Consider the following 15,212-nt stretch of genomic DNA (forward strand, 5'->3'; position numbering starts at 1 on the left):
TTGTTGTTACTGATTTCTTGTATCTCTGAACAATTTAATTGTCCAGAAAAATCCTGTTTTCTTCACAATTTTTGTTATTGTCAAAAACAAACTTTAAACAAAGATTTGATTATTGATACCTTTCCCATAAAACCTAGCTTCCCATTGCAACAATCCAGTCAAGGAAACATACTTTTGCATTCCTATTTTTTTGGCACAATGGAAGGTCAACCATAAATAGGCTTACCACTAGTCTTCAAATCTTAAAATGACGAGCTAGTTTCATCTTGAAGTTGAACAAGACTATTGGTCACGCTTCATCGTCTGTAGGCCTACCACAACAGTTACCTGCTTGATGACTCTGGTGATGAAATATGGAATGGGTTTTTTTGTCTTTAATTGTTAACATACATTGTAATTAGCAATAAAATTCAAACAAATATTACTGAACTAAATAAACTTGTTTTTGTTTAAGCACATTTCATCAGTCAAGGTTTTTTTTAAATACATTATTTAAATAACACAATGATTGAATAATTGATTGGGTAACTTTTATTATGTGTTGGTGGTGAAAGACACGACATATAAGGGACACTCAATTGTTTTTATTTGATCATACGTTTATGAAGAACTAATTATAAAAACTACATGCACTACAAAACTGCTCTTAATAGCATAAACATTTACTTAACTACCCCTAAAAACCCTGTACTGATAAATCAGCATCTCGTTATTTACAAAAAATTTGTTTTAAGACGTAGTGTCCCAATTTAGTGACACTCTAACAATAAATAAGTAATTTACTCAATTTAACTTTCTCTAAATTAGAAGATTTTGAATCTGTTTTTTGTTAACACTGCATTAGTTTTATTCAATAATTAGTTGAACAAATAGTATAAAGTCTTTTATCTATATTATATATGTTATTGACCACTTTTCATAAAATTAGCAGTAAATCCATGTTTTGATGGTGATAGATATAAAATATTTGTTATTAATTTCTTAGTTATAAAAACATTTCTAACCGAACTCAAAAGTAAACAATTGCTGGTCGATTTTTTTCTAACTGGAATACCAAAATAGAAATAAAATATTGTTTTGTTTATAATTTTTATTCTACATTTCAGACACTCAAAAAATATCAAAAGGTATATAGGCAACAAGGTGTATTTGTATCACATTTTTGAAAAAGTTTACAAATAGGACAAAGTAGGTTTGTTGCTAACTTAGAATAGATAGGTAGATCTGGGGTTAATACACTTACTATCTGAAAAATTAATTGTATTGTAATTAAATCATCTCAATTTTGTAAGACGTGTTGTGCTATATTAGAAGATTGTAAAAATGGATCTGCCTATGCTCTGGTAAGTTTTTCTGCATTTAATATATGAGCATTCTTGAGGATCTTCTATAAGCGATTTGTTGATTCTTTTAATAACATTTAACTAGAGGTAAACTCAACATTAACATTGAATCAAACCTTCCCACCATAGCTGCATCATGTGACGCAAGTGTAATAACATTCTAACTGTAGTAAAATTATTTTTTATCACAATGCGAAAATAACTGGTTTTTTATACTTAAATCAGTTTATAACTTAAATTGTTTTCCTTTACCTTATACTAGAGGTTTGAAAAATCAGCTGGCACACAATTTAAGTTTTTCAGTGTGCTACCCTCAAATTTTGTTATCGTTTCACTAGAAGCAAATGCAAAACACACAGCTATAAAAATGAAATAAAATGGGTGTTTTTATTTCATTTCCTACATGATAAAAAGTTGTTCACCACCACACAGAGAACTTAGGCGCTTAATTGAATTCCAACCTTGGCTTCACCTCGTTTGTAAAATACAAATACACACTGTAATTAATCATTTTTGCTCTTGGTGATGAAAACTATTATTTGTTGTGAAAACTATTTTTTTTTATAGTAAACTTGGCTTTTTTGTTGTGCTAAACATTACAGAAACAACTTCTCCGTTTTTCTAAAAAAAAAAAAAAAAAAAAAAAAAAAAACACTCAATCTAAACAACGAATAGCAACTATTTGTTGTTTATATAGAATAATTCTTCTTGAAGCTCAGAAATGCAGATTTCCAATCATGAGTTACCAACCAATCTGGCAATGCTTAGATGTAACAGTGGTGATGTTTTCATACTTAGGCTACATTTCAAAATTCTATAAATAATGAAGTTTTTAAACCTTACCATGTGGGATACCATTTCTTCACAATGAGTTGTTTATTTTGATGTGACAACAAAATATTAAGCTCTTATTAAATTTTAGTTACAAAGTTTTTAGATATAACATGTTCTGAGTTACACACTGATTATTGCAATAGTTCTGATCCACTTGAATGACAAAATTGTAAATCTAAATTATATTCTCACAGTCTTTTAAGCCTCAGCTCTTAGGCTTGTTTTGGGCCACTGTGGCTTCATGATTGGACCTCCTATCATGATTTTACAACCCCAGGATTTGAACCTGTAATCTCTCATACATCCTACTAAGTAATAAATTATACATATACATTGACAACCAATGTATCTAGGATTAAGTTAACAGTCAACCTTTTATTATTTAACCAGTTTATTTTATTACTTACATTGTTACATTAATTTATTTTTGATAATTTTTTTGTTCAAACTTTATAAAGAGTAATGTGTGGTTGACTTTTTTACATATGTTGTTATCCTAATTATATTAGAAATGTGAAAGTGCCTTTGTTTGTTTCGCTTTACACTAAACTATTCAACTGATAGTACTGAAATTTTACGGGTCCCAAGGATTAATTATAGGCCTATTCTTTTTGAAAATGCCTCCGGGCTACACTCCACTGGTCTTTTAATGTAGCGAAAAATCTCAACGGAAACATAAAGGTGACAAGAGATCCAGAATTAAATTAGAGACAAAAATTGAAAAGCGAATCTGGCACTAAATCAGATATTAAATTGTCCTGAGAACAATTTGTTTACATCTGTGTGATTTAAATATTCCTTAGAGATGTCTTAACCATGCCATAATTAAAAAAGAGGTTTTCTATGTTTTACAATATCAAATTTAAGAGTAATTTATATTCGAGAATTCAGTTGCAGGTATATTATCAAGAATATTGGCAGGTATGAAAAACATTGCTATTTGTACAGCTAGTACGTTTTTGAAGTATGAGACTATCCATAACTTACAGACTCAGCATTTGGGCAGTAAAATCTATGTAGCTGCAAAAATAGGCGTGACCTAAGAATGAGGGTTGTAATACAATATAGTAGACTGTGTATAGAAAGTGTTATAAAAATCAGCTAGTACGTTTTTGAGGTACAACCATCCATAGATTTGTTTTTTAGTATTTAGTCTGTAAAATCAATAAAGCTCCAAAAGTAAATGCAGCCTTAGAATGAGGTTTGTGATATAATATAGTTGACATGTCTTGACTGTGTATAGACAAATTTACGAAAATTGGCTTGTATGTTTTTGAGGTATGGCCGGCCATCCATAGGCTTTTTTTGGAATTAGCCTGTAAACTCAAAATAGCTCAGAAGATAGGTGCAGCCTAAGAATAGGGGTGGTAATATAATTATAGTAGACTATGTATTGAATTTGTATAAAAAGCTTTATAAAAATCGGCTCATACATTTTTGAGGTACATCTACAGAGTTTATTATAAAATCAGTATAGTCCCAAAAATAGGTGTTGCGAATGGTGATTATTATAATCAAAGTAGTAGTTTGTTCATTAAAAATCTGTAGTATTTGGAATTCCAGTTAAGTAGATTCTATAGATTTTTGTTTTGTATTTGTTCTAGCCTATTTGTATTTAAAATAATAAAATTAATATAGTTTTGTATAAAGGACTGGTTCAGGAACTAGGTTAGAAGTAGTTCTCGAACTATGTTAGGATTAGTGTTTGAGGATTCATTCTTTCTATGGATGGAATCTATGAGCAGTTTCACACTGCTTAATATTAAGAATATTTTTCAGTTTTAAAGAAACTGTCATTGTTAACATACTTTTAACTGTACATCTTTTAGAAAATATTAAAAATTAGATATAAATGATAGTATACAACATTTACTATTAATTTAAAGACTGTTATAAAACCCATATCAGTTGTTATTTAACAGAAATACACTCAGATCTGTGTATGTATATACTTGTATAAGTTTTAAGGAGAAAAAAGGCAAAATTATCTATGGAACAAAAAATCTCGACCGAAGTAAATTACAATGGCCATAAGTAAAACATGTTTGCTTGATTGTGGCAAGAAGGAAAACTCATCATTGGTATCAACAACTACTGAGCATCGCAATGTGACGTTGTTATGAAACAGCCACTTATAACAATAATAATTATTATGGTAGCATTTGCTACAGGGTTTATTTGTAACCACATTCTTTAAAGTTCAATATTTTTTTCACAATTCTTGCTATTTTCTGTAGTAATATCAGGAATGGAGAGTAACCAATACATTTTTCAGCTTGTCAATGTTGATGTTTTGTCTGTTTTCATTGCAAATAAATTGTTATTTGCTTGATTATTTAGTGGGATGGTGTATAATTGTTGGAAAGCATTTAAATATTGTAGATTTTGTAGTAATAAAGCAAATAAGTGGTTTTATGTACATTTTGAAAATTTATTCAGTTTTATTTTTATTTGATTTAAGTATATAATTAAAATTACATAATAATTTGGTTTATGGAACATGTCATGCATGGTTGATTTATTATTCAATGATTCAACTTTCAGCCTATTGCTTTTAGTTATTTGTTGCTTGAATAAGCAAAATATAAAATCATTATTGAATGTTACCGACTAGGGTAATAAAAATTTTCAGATAAAAGCTCCATTCTGAGTGTTATTGATATAAATCTAAAAGTTTATTATTAAATAAAAACAACTATACATTTTCTGATAGTAGGTAATTTTAAAAAAATGTGTGTATTTTTGAGATCAACACTAATTATGTAGACATAGTCTAGCCCTAAAATACAACTAAAAGTTCTTAACGTACATTAAAAAAATGTATATTTTTGTAAAATCAAGAAAAATTACAAATTAATGGAGTTTTATAGTTAACAGTTGATAAGTTAAATGAAGAATCTTGGAGCAATTTGAAAAATTTTAAACTAGTAGAAACTAAAACACTTCTCAAATCAAATTTAATTATTTATTTGTAGAGCTGCCTGATGATGAAACCTTTGGTTTTGATAGGCCTCATTCTAAAAATAAATTATTTTGGAAAAATGTGTTGTTATAGTATCTATTAGTTGAAAGGTTAATTGACAATTTTAAATGTAACCAAAGCTTAAAAATTGTATCATTTTAAATATAAAGCTGGAATACAAGCCATTTAATTAAAATGTTGTTATTATTACAATGAATAAGCTTAAACTTACAAATAGTAATAATAAACACAACCATGAGTGTGCTTTCCTTAAATGTAACATAAAAAAGAAAGATCATAATGGGCAAATTTTCAGATAACCCAAAAATATATTTTTATTATTTATGACATAACATTATCAATCTAGTGAAGAAAACAAAATCTAAATAAAACCAGTGTTAACAAATCAATCTGAGATTCTTTAAAGAGGTTTGTTATATCCTAGATAATAAATAGCCTTGGCACTTGTTAGCTTATTGAATGTAGAAACAGTTAAAAAAATAATGTGTTAATGTAAAGAGGTATGTTTATTCTTTGTAATGATGTATGGAATGTACATACAGTATTCTCTTGTGTGGTAGAGTTGATAAAGCCTGAAGCCAACCATCCACATCAAAAGGTAAGTTCACATCCACAAACTCATTGCTACAGGCACAAATGTGGTGGTGAACTTCACTAGAAACTATAGGGGAGGGGGGTATAAATAAAACACATAATGACAGCCTTACTTAAAGATCTTTCTTTTATTAGGTGTTGTACAGCTCCTTTTAAAGAATAAATAGAAGCCATCATAGTTACAATAATATCAAAGATACTATGATATAGCCTTACATAATAATAAACATATCTTGAGTATTTCTAAGTTAAAATAATTTGAACAGAAATACAGTCATTCTTTAAAACAAACAAACAACAGAACGTGCTTGGAATGGCCTTGATATGGTTGAACTGTTAATTTAGATGCAGCAATTGATAATATACAAACTCAATCTATTTTTGGATAGGGTACACAGAACCATTTTCTCATCACAATTCACTGAAATAGATGAAACTGTAGATGTACACATACAACTAGCTAAGCTAATTCTACTTGAACAAGCGATCTTGTCATGGAAATGAAACCTCGTTTTATATACTATATAAACATCTGAACTCCAATGAGCTGCTTAAACAATTAGAAGGGAAGAAAGTATGTATAAAAGAAAAGCAGTTGGCCACACTCGGGGCCGGTCCCGACACCACACCTTATGAGCAGACCGTTTTCGCTTTGAGCTTACCGATTAGTTATAAAACGTCTTACCGTCTAAATTTCTCTGACTATACTTGGTTTTCTACTGGTCGATTCCTCTCAGAAACTAGGTTTAACGTTTATAAATTCCTGAATAATCAAATACTGTATTTAAATAATAATAATTTGTATGTACAAATAGGTACAGAAAAAAGAACCTTACAAGTTCCTTTTTCAGGAATTGGCCAATAGAAAAGCAGTTATACTATAATAAAAAATTATACATAGAAAATACATTTATCTGATGGAATGAAGAATAAATTAATGGATATTTAAGTTACAGTTCTGGAATAAAAAAGATCTTTCTCTTGTAAAATACACACTAACATAATGGTCACAACAAGTCCTATATATTAAATGCATATTAGAAAAAATAAAAATGACCTTAAAAAGCTATACACTAATTAATTGTTCATGGGTGGGTCGGGGTTTTGGGAGCTTTTGCTTCACTTGTCTTCTTTTTCTTTCTCCTTATCCTTATTTTCATCCGTTTCTTTGTCCTTCTCATTCTCTTTCTCAATCTCCTTCTCAGACTAAAAATAAAACAATATATATAAGTATATTTAAAATATTAATTGTGATCATTACTTACAAGTAAGAACAATCTATAAACATGTGTTATGAAGAAAAGATGTGATACAGTATATTATTGTTATGATTACTTTTAATGCAGGTAAGAATTACAACCAGTTCTCAGAAAAACCGTATATATTTAGATCTATATCAAATTTGTTTATTAAGGATCTGACAGGACATTCAGTCTGTCTGTGTCATAATTCTCTGTACTACTGCGCGATTCTACAGACTTGAAATTTGGTACTTAGGTACCTTTTGAATGAAAGAACTCTATTGAGATCAAAGGGCAGTCTATCTTTGCGATAACTTTTGATAGGAAGGTCCTAGGGATTTGAAACTTGATACATAGGTTTCTTTTCGTCCAAAAAATTTTGATTGAGGGGTCAAAAGTTGAAGGCCAGTTCGTCCATCTGTCTGGGCAATAATTTTCGTTACAACGTCAGGTACTTCAATATTCCATTATAACAGTTAACTCATTAGGCTTTAAAGAGTATTTTATCCCATAATAATCTAAAACCATAGAAACATTTTTTACATATACTTTAGAAAAGTATTTTAAACTAATACTTTATTCTTTTGTAAGTATAGAGCTATACAATAACATATTTTTAATGTATTGTTTATTCACATACATCATGAGTCCTGCAAAGGAAAGGGGGTTTCTTTCTATAAATCAAGCAGTTTTAATCAACTTAAATAATTATGTCTCTTACACCATGAAATTTCTGAGGCTGAAATGGTTTATTTCTACTTAATTCTAAGTGATACTACCAGAAACATATAACAATGGCAATCTTATGTAAATTTGCTTTCCTTTTAAATCATGCAATGTCTAGGTATTAACAAGGAATTTAACTATTTGCATAACAAGAAGCAGCAATGAAATTCAATTAAAATATCAAATAAAACTAAATAATAAATACCATAAAAGGGCACAAATCGTGAATAAAAATTACTGAGGAGATGTGAGCTGCATAGCATGTTCACTGTCAAACACTCTCAGCTATTTAAAAGGATTTGAGTTCAAATAAAATTATCAAACAACCATTACAATACCACTGTGACAAGTATATTGTAAAAAATGTACTATTATGTCCAAATTCAACAATATATTCACTAGTAAATATATTTATATTTCAAATTTGAAAATAGGTATTACGATATCAATTTATGTGCATTTTCTTGCCTTGAGAAACTATATTTTGTCTGTTTAAAAGTAATGATGTTGTATTTCTCTTTAAGCCATCTTGGTTACAATCCAATTAGTGCAAGTATTACATAATATTAACTTGTGAATATAATTAATTGTTATCTGACTAAAGCTTCAACTGGATAATACACAATACTGTCTAATCTTTAACTGCAAGGTATAATTCTTCAAAAAATATTTTTTACGTTTAAATCAAAATAATGTTATTACTTGAAATTTACCTTTTCGTTTTCTTTCTCATCACCCTCCTTCTCTGCCTTCTTCTCCTCGTCCTTACCCTTATCCTTCTCTTTCTCCTCTGGTGGTGGCTTTGGCAGGTGAGAGTTGAGGTCCAGTGTCGTGCAGATATCCTCCCAATCAGGGAAACACCTACACAGAACCAGGGAACATGAGTTGAGCACCTGAGACTAACATGGGGTTAAACACCTACACAGAACCAGGGAACATGAGTTGAGCACCTGAGGCTAACATGGGGTTAAACACCTACACAGAACCAGGGAACATGAGTTGAGCACCTGAGACTAACATGGGGTTAAACACCTACACAGAACCAGGGAACACGAGTTGAGCACCTGAGACTAACATGGGGTTAAACACCTACACAGAACCAGGGAACATGAGTTGAGCACCTGAGGCTAACATGGGGTTAAACACCTACACAGAACCAGGGAACATGAGTTGAGCACCTGAGACTAACATGGGGTTAAACACCTACACAGAACCAGGGAACATGAGTTGAGCACCTGAGACTAACATGGGGTTAAACACCTACACAGAACCAGGGAACATGAGTTGAGCACCTGAGACTAACATGGGGTTAAATAGGAACTTGTCTCAAATCCATAAATGTTTCACTTCATACATTTAAGATTTTTGGGTCTAAATGCAAATCAATTCTTAAAAATACTATTTTCAATTAATACTAATGGTTTATAGTTTACACTCAAAATAATGTTTCTTATTGGTATCTGCATATAACCACCCATAACTGATTTTACAGGAGGTCGAAATGGAGGGGTGTTATTGGAAGGATTAAAAATAATGTATTTCTAAGATTATATTTTTTTTTTAGTTTGACACGCTGATACAAAAATTCAAATCTGTTACTTTCAGTATCTCGTATAAATATTTATCTGCGAATTTAAGTTTACTGATGTTGTTCTCATCCACAGGACAATCAGAACTCTGGGAGCAACGTAACAATCACTAATAGATACAAAATTTATGCTTCTCTACTACCTGGTACAAAACTTCTACTTGTTCGAGAACATTACTTTCATATTATAAGTTATATAAGTTTTAAAGCTTTCTTCTACAACATGTGTAATGAATATTATGTGGCCTTTTCTTGCTCTTCTGCAGATCATGCTCTAGGTGACTTTGTCACTATCTAGACTTCACTGGCTGACACCTAAGCATCTACACCTGTTCACACTACGGGTTAGTAACTGACAGAAACTTTAACATCAGTTGTACAAATAAAAGACAAACTCAAGAGATTCAATCCAAATCCAAAATGAATGAGATCAAGAAGTGGATTTTAATTGTTGGGTTGAGTATAAACTTTAATGCACCAGCTCAATTTTATTTAACACCAAAGGAATACAAATGATCAGGCCTTTAATTTTTTGAATTCTGTATAATTTTAAGCCTTAAAGACAAACAGCTGATCTTGATAACAGTATGTTTTAAGAACATACGCATATTTTTGTACATGCATAAATAATGTTTGATTTGATGTATGTTTGTGCTCTTGGCTCTGTGCAATGACAACGTGGAGTTCATTTCCTCCTGTCAGGACTTCAAGCTAGGTTGAAATCCAAACAGGAGGAAATAAGTTGGGCATGATAACATTTGTTTTCAGAAACTTTACACAGGTGGTGCACTCACTTTTCCTTCATCCTGTTGACAAGCCCCACCAGGTTTGCACAGGACTCCTGCATGAAGTCTCTCAGGGGGAATGACACCTCCTTGTCCACAAAGTAGATCTGTGCCAGGTTAGCGAAAGCGACAACATCCAACTGGAAATCATAATCATCGGTTAGAATGTATCCTCACAAAACACTGCCAAATATAATTGTACATAAATATAGCAACATGGAATGAACCTGTTTTTTAATTCATTAAATTTAACATAGTGAAACATTTTATGGCAAGTATTTGAGGATAGATTCAATAGACTGAGGACTTTACAATGTGATTTAATTATTGCGATTTGAAAATAACTCTGTTTTCTGAATGGATTACAAAAATTATGTATCTATTTTTACTGATAACTGAGATATACATGCAAATGAATATTAGCAGTAGAGCTTGAGTTTATATTTAGCAAGGAGCGCTATTTACTTTATAGTCAGTATTCAAGGAATAAAAAATGTTCAGTCATTTTAATACATATTTTTAAACTTTACTTTCTACAATTTTATTAATTATTACTACTAAAGTGGTTTAAAATTTCACTTTTCATTACTAACTATGAAAATGAGTTTAAAATAAAAATATGAATTAATTCAAAATAAATTTTCAACTTCAGTAAAATAACATAAAATAACTCTCAGATCTCCCAGTATGCCTGACAATGTTGTAGAGCATGAGGCAACTCTTGAATAACAATTCTGCAATATTTATCTATAGTTTCAAAGCTGTTCTTTTTCAAGTTTCAAAAATGTATATTTAAAAATTGTTGATTGTAATTTACAGCTATTAAAAAATTAAGAAAAATTTGGTACAAATACAACTTATATAAAAAATAGTGATATTTAAAATTTTCTTTTGAAACTATATATATTATTGACAATTTGTTTTTATTGTCACATTTCTAAGTAATATTCAAAGTAGATGATAAAGAAATGTATAATGTAGAGGTTCTTGGTGGAGCTCAAACGAAAATTTAACAAGCTCATTTAACAGTTTTATACGTAGATTATTTTACAAATCAAGTTTGTTTTTCCTTCTACAAAATACATACCTTCAGTAAATTAATTACTCCAAACTCATAAAGTTAATTTTAAAAAGTATACCTACCGTTGTTGGTTCATCTCCAAAGAAGAATGGCTTGTCGGCTATTAAGTCTGAGAGCACTTTCAGATCTTGCTTCCCAAAATCTACAATTTCTTCTGGTTTGTGAACACCGATTCCTTGGGCTTTAACTTTCTTCAGACCCTAAAATAGCAAATCACATTTTAATATAATAGTAAATTTTAATATTTGCAACTTACACTGAACTCAGAACAAAATAAGGGTTTAATTTACTTAATTAATAATTTTACCCAGCCTAAAATACTACAAAATTACATTAAATTTTGTAGACTGAACCAATCTCTGTGATAAACTGTGTTGTGTTATACTAAAAAATTTCTATTGTCCTGAACACTTTGAATTATCAAGTTTATTATGATGTAACATTTCTATTCAACTTCACAACTTGTTATCACACATGATTTGTTTATCATTGATAACAAGAAACTATATTAAGAACTATATGCAGTAAGCAAGTGAGTCTATGCATGTAACTACTGAGTAAATTAAAATGCACAACAATGCTTAGTTGAAGCTGTCAAATCCTATAAGTAAATATTGTTAACTTATTTAAATTCTACTAATTTGGAAAATTTTAAAGCAAATTGTATTATTTATTAAATATAAATTTAATAATGAGATTGTGTTTAAAGACACCATCACCTTACTTACCACTACATATTTATGATTTTTTAAACAAAAAGAAAAACTGTACATGTAATGAAAGATAGAATGTAGAAATAGTATATACACTGAAGACGGACTGTCACCCAAGCAGGGAAGCAATGATTTTAAAAAGCAATGGATATAAAATAAAACTAACACATACGTACATCATCGCATACCTTTCTGCCATAACTGAATTTAAAAAAGAAATTTAAGATGCCATTTGGTATTCTAGTGCCAAGAGCATGTTGCAAGTTGACCTTGTAGCCTTTGATGATGTTGTCAGCTTGTTTCGTCCTCCACCACATGACAACCCTGTCAAAACAAGGCATCATTGTAATAAAGTAATATGCAACACAAAATAATGTTTTCCTGTAACACTAGAAACAGAAGAATGTATGGTTACCATTGAAAAATATGAATCTTTATATTTATAAATGAGAGAACTCCATATACTGTAATACCTAATGATTTGGGCCGGATATATTCCCAGCGGAAGGGAATTTTGAAATGGAAATATTGCAGAGAATATTTCTTTGAGTCAGGAAGATTCCCAAAAATTGGGAATTTATGGAAGTTTTTAGATTTTGAATATTTTAACACTTATTGAAAGTTAATTTTAAAACTAGGTTAACTAAGTAAATTCATACATTTTAATCCAAGAATTCCACACATTAATTTCCTCTGTAAAAATAGCGTGGGAATTTAAAGAACTACACCAATGGATTTCGATTCCTAAACTATAATTAAAGACTTTAGGACTAAAAACAAAGCATTTTTAACACTTAAGGTAATTTGGAACTCATGCTGAAACATCCTAGGCCTAAAATATTCATAAACTTCCTATGTTTATAAATTGACTGTTGTTTTTTCCAGCTTTACAATTTGTAATTGTTAGACTAATAATTGCAGATATTCCATATTACGTATTTATTACTTAAAAAAAAGTGTTTATTTCAAATAAGGAAGTTAAGTACAAATCTAAAAACCTAAACCTATATCGAAATAATTCAAAATGTAAATTAGAAATGCTCAAATAAAATAGCCTAAGTATTAAAATAAAACAAGTTAATTAACAAGATAATTTAATTACAAGATTTTATGGGGAAGTTCATTCTCAAAAAAAAGAGGAAATTAATCTGATGTTTTTTTTTCAATAATAATAATTTTTTTCTATACATATTAGAGTGTTTTATTTTATTTTAAAATTATCACATTGACCTATTAATTTGAGTGATTTATCTTATAAAAGAATAACCCCAGGAATTTAATTTAATTATAATTCTATTTCAAAATATATTTAGTTTTATTTTAATTTCTAATTACTTTTTTACTTATTAAATTACAATTTTTAGCTATGCTGCTAATTAATTCCCACAAATTTATGAATTTTGAGAATATTGCCAGTAATATTTCCTGGAAATATTTTGTAGATTTTAAATTCTCTGGAATTTTACACCAATAATAATACAAGTATGTAAAACAAGCATTAAGAAAATGATAATCTGATAGTAAATAATAAACAAAAGGTGATGTCACTGACCAGAATAGATGGTTCTCAATCATGGAGATCATGGCATGTGATACATTCTTCTGGCTATTGTCCAAGATAATGTCCAGGTCCTTGGTGAACTGCTGTCCCAACTCCTTGATGATCACAGAGCTATCTGCTATCTCTTCTCCATTCAGCTCAATAAATGGCAGCTGCCCCTTTTTCGAGCGGTATTTCATTTTGTGGTCCACATTCTGAGAACAAATAATCACAACTTAGTTTGTTATAAAAACGCCTTTAACAAAAACCTTTCTCAATTTTAATGAATAAATATTTATTCTAGCAGCAATTCATAAACAAGAAAACTCTCTTTTCCCTTTAAAAGTAGATAAATCATCACTATTACACTTATCCAGCATTTATATCCACTTACCACTTACACACTAATATCCTTATTATATACTTATCCCATATTTATACCTAACTATGAGTGTAAACCATCAAAAATTAATACATGATATAAAGGAGGTTAGTGAATTGATAATAAACTGCCTGAATAATATGTATGATTTACTTTTCAGCTGCTTGAAAAAAAGTAAACACAACAAATCTTATAAATACCATTGCATATCTTTGTCAACAGTTTAACTCAACAACTTATGATGTTATCATAATTCATAGAAGAGCAGGAAATTTCTGGAAATAGAAAGTGATACCCAATGAAAAGTACTGCATCCTAGTTTACTAGTTTTTGATAAGTTATGCTGTGTAGAAACAGCATTCTTACTTTTACTACCAAGTACCATAACTTGGCTTTGGAATACCATAAACTAGTTTTTATTTATTATAACATGTTAGAAACCAGGAACCTCAGTCACTACTGTACATATATTACATACAGCCGACTGTATTTATTGTGCTGTAGTCTAAGAGATGCTGGCTACTAATATAAGTGAAAAAAAGAGAGGACTGCACACTCCTCGCCGCCAGTGCAGCCGGACTGTATACACAGTAACCAGGAACCTAAGTCACTACTGTACATATATTACATACAGCCGACTGTATTTATTGTGCTGTAGTCTAAGAGATGCTGGCTACTAATATAAGTGAAAAAAAGAGAGGACTGCACACTCCTCGCCGCCAGTGCAGCCGGACTGTATACACCGTAACCAGGAACCTAAGTCACTATTTAGATATATTACATACAGCCGACTGTATTTATTGTGCTGTAGTCAGAGAGATGCTGGCCACTAATATAAGTGAAGAAAAGAGAGGACTGCACACTCCTCGCCGCCAGTGCAGCCGGACTGTATACACCGTAACCAGGAACCTAAGTCACTATTTAGATATATTACATACAGCCGACTGTATTTATTGTGCTGTAGTCTAAGAGATGCTGGCCACTAATATAAGTGAAGAAAAGAGAGGACTGCACACTCCTCGCCGCCAGCCGCAGCCGGCTGTTTGCACAGTAACCAGGAAACTCAGTCACTACTGTTGATATATTACATACAGCCCACTGTATTTATTGTGCTGTAGTCTAAGAGCGTGTCAACGGAGCGGATATAAGAGCAACGCTGCTGGCCACTAAAATATAAGTGAAGAAAAGAGAGGACTGCACACTCCTCGCCGCCAGTGCAGCCGGACTGTATACACCGTAACCAGGAACCTAAGTCACTATTTAGATATATTACATACAGCCGACTGTATTTATTGTGCTGTAGTCTAAGAGATGCTGGCCACTAATATAAGTGAAGAAAAGAGAGGACTGCACACCCCTCGCCGCCAGCCGCAGCCGGACTGTAAACAATTACATTACGGGG

At 30.7% G+C, this 15,212-nt stretch overlaps 1 protein-coding gene across 2 annotated transcripts in view; it reads right to left on the reverse strand.

The window, feature by feature from the left end:
• Window positions 1–5,855: 5,855 nt before the first annotated feature.
• LOC124359061 (failed axon connections) overlaps window positions 5,856–15,212 on the reverse strand; it is a 57,288-nt gene continuing 47,931 nt past the window's right edge. Inside the window, exons 2-7 of one of the 2 annotated variants that reach the window (XM_046811478.1) lie at window positions 13,441–13,643; window positions 12,077–12,212; window positions 11,238–11,375; window positions 10,104–10,234; window positions 8,435–8,582; window positions 5,856–6,960 (exon numbers count right to left, since the gene is read on the reverse strand). In XM_046811478.1, the coding sequence (XP_046667434.1) occupies window positions 6,874–6,960; window positions 8,435–8,582; window positions 10,104–10,234; window positions 11,238–11,375; window positions 12,077–12,212; window positions 13,441–13,643 (843 nt within the window). In that variant the 3' untranslated portion in view covers window positions 5,856–6,873. Of the gene's footprint in view, window positions 6,961–8,434; window positions 8,583–10,103; window positions 10,235–11,237; window positions 11,376–12,064; window positions 12,213–13,440; window positions 13,644–15,212 lie in introns of both variants that reach the window. The other variant, XM_046811470.1, reaches the window with a different exon arrangement.

The sequence above is a fragment of the Homalodisca vitripennis genome, chromosome 1 (assembly GCF_021130785.1).
Source record: "Homalodisca vitripennis isolate AUS2020 chromosome 1, UT_GWSS_2.1, whole genome shotgun sequence".
NCBI classification, from domain to species: domain Eukaryota; kingdom Metazoa; phylum Arthropoda; class Insecta; order Hemiptera; family Cicadellidae; genus Homalodisca; species Homalodisca vitripennis.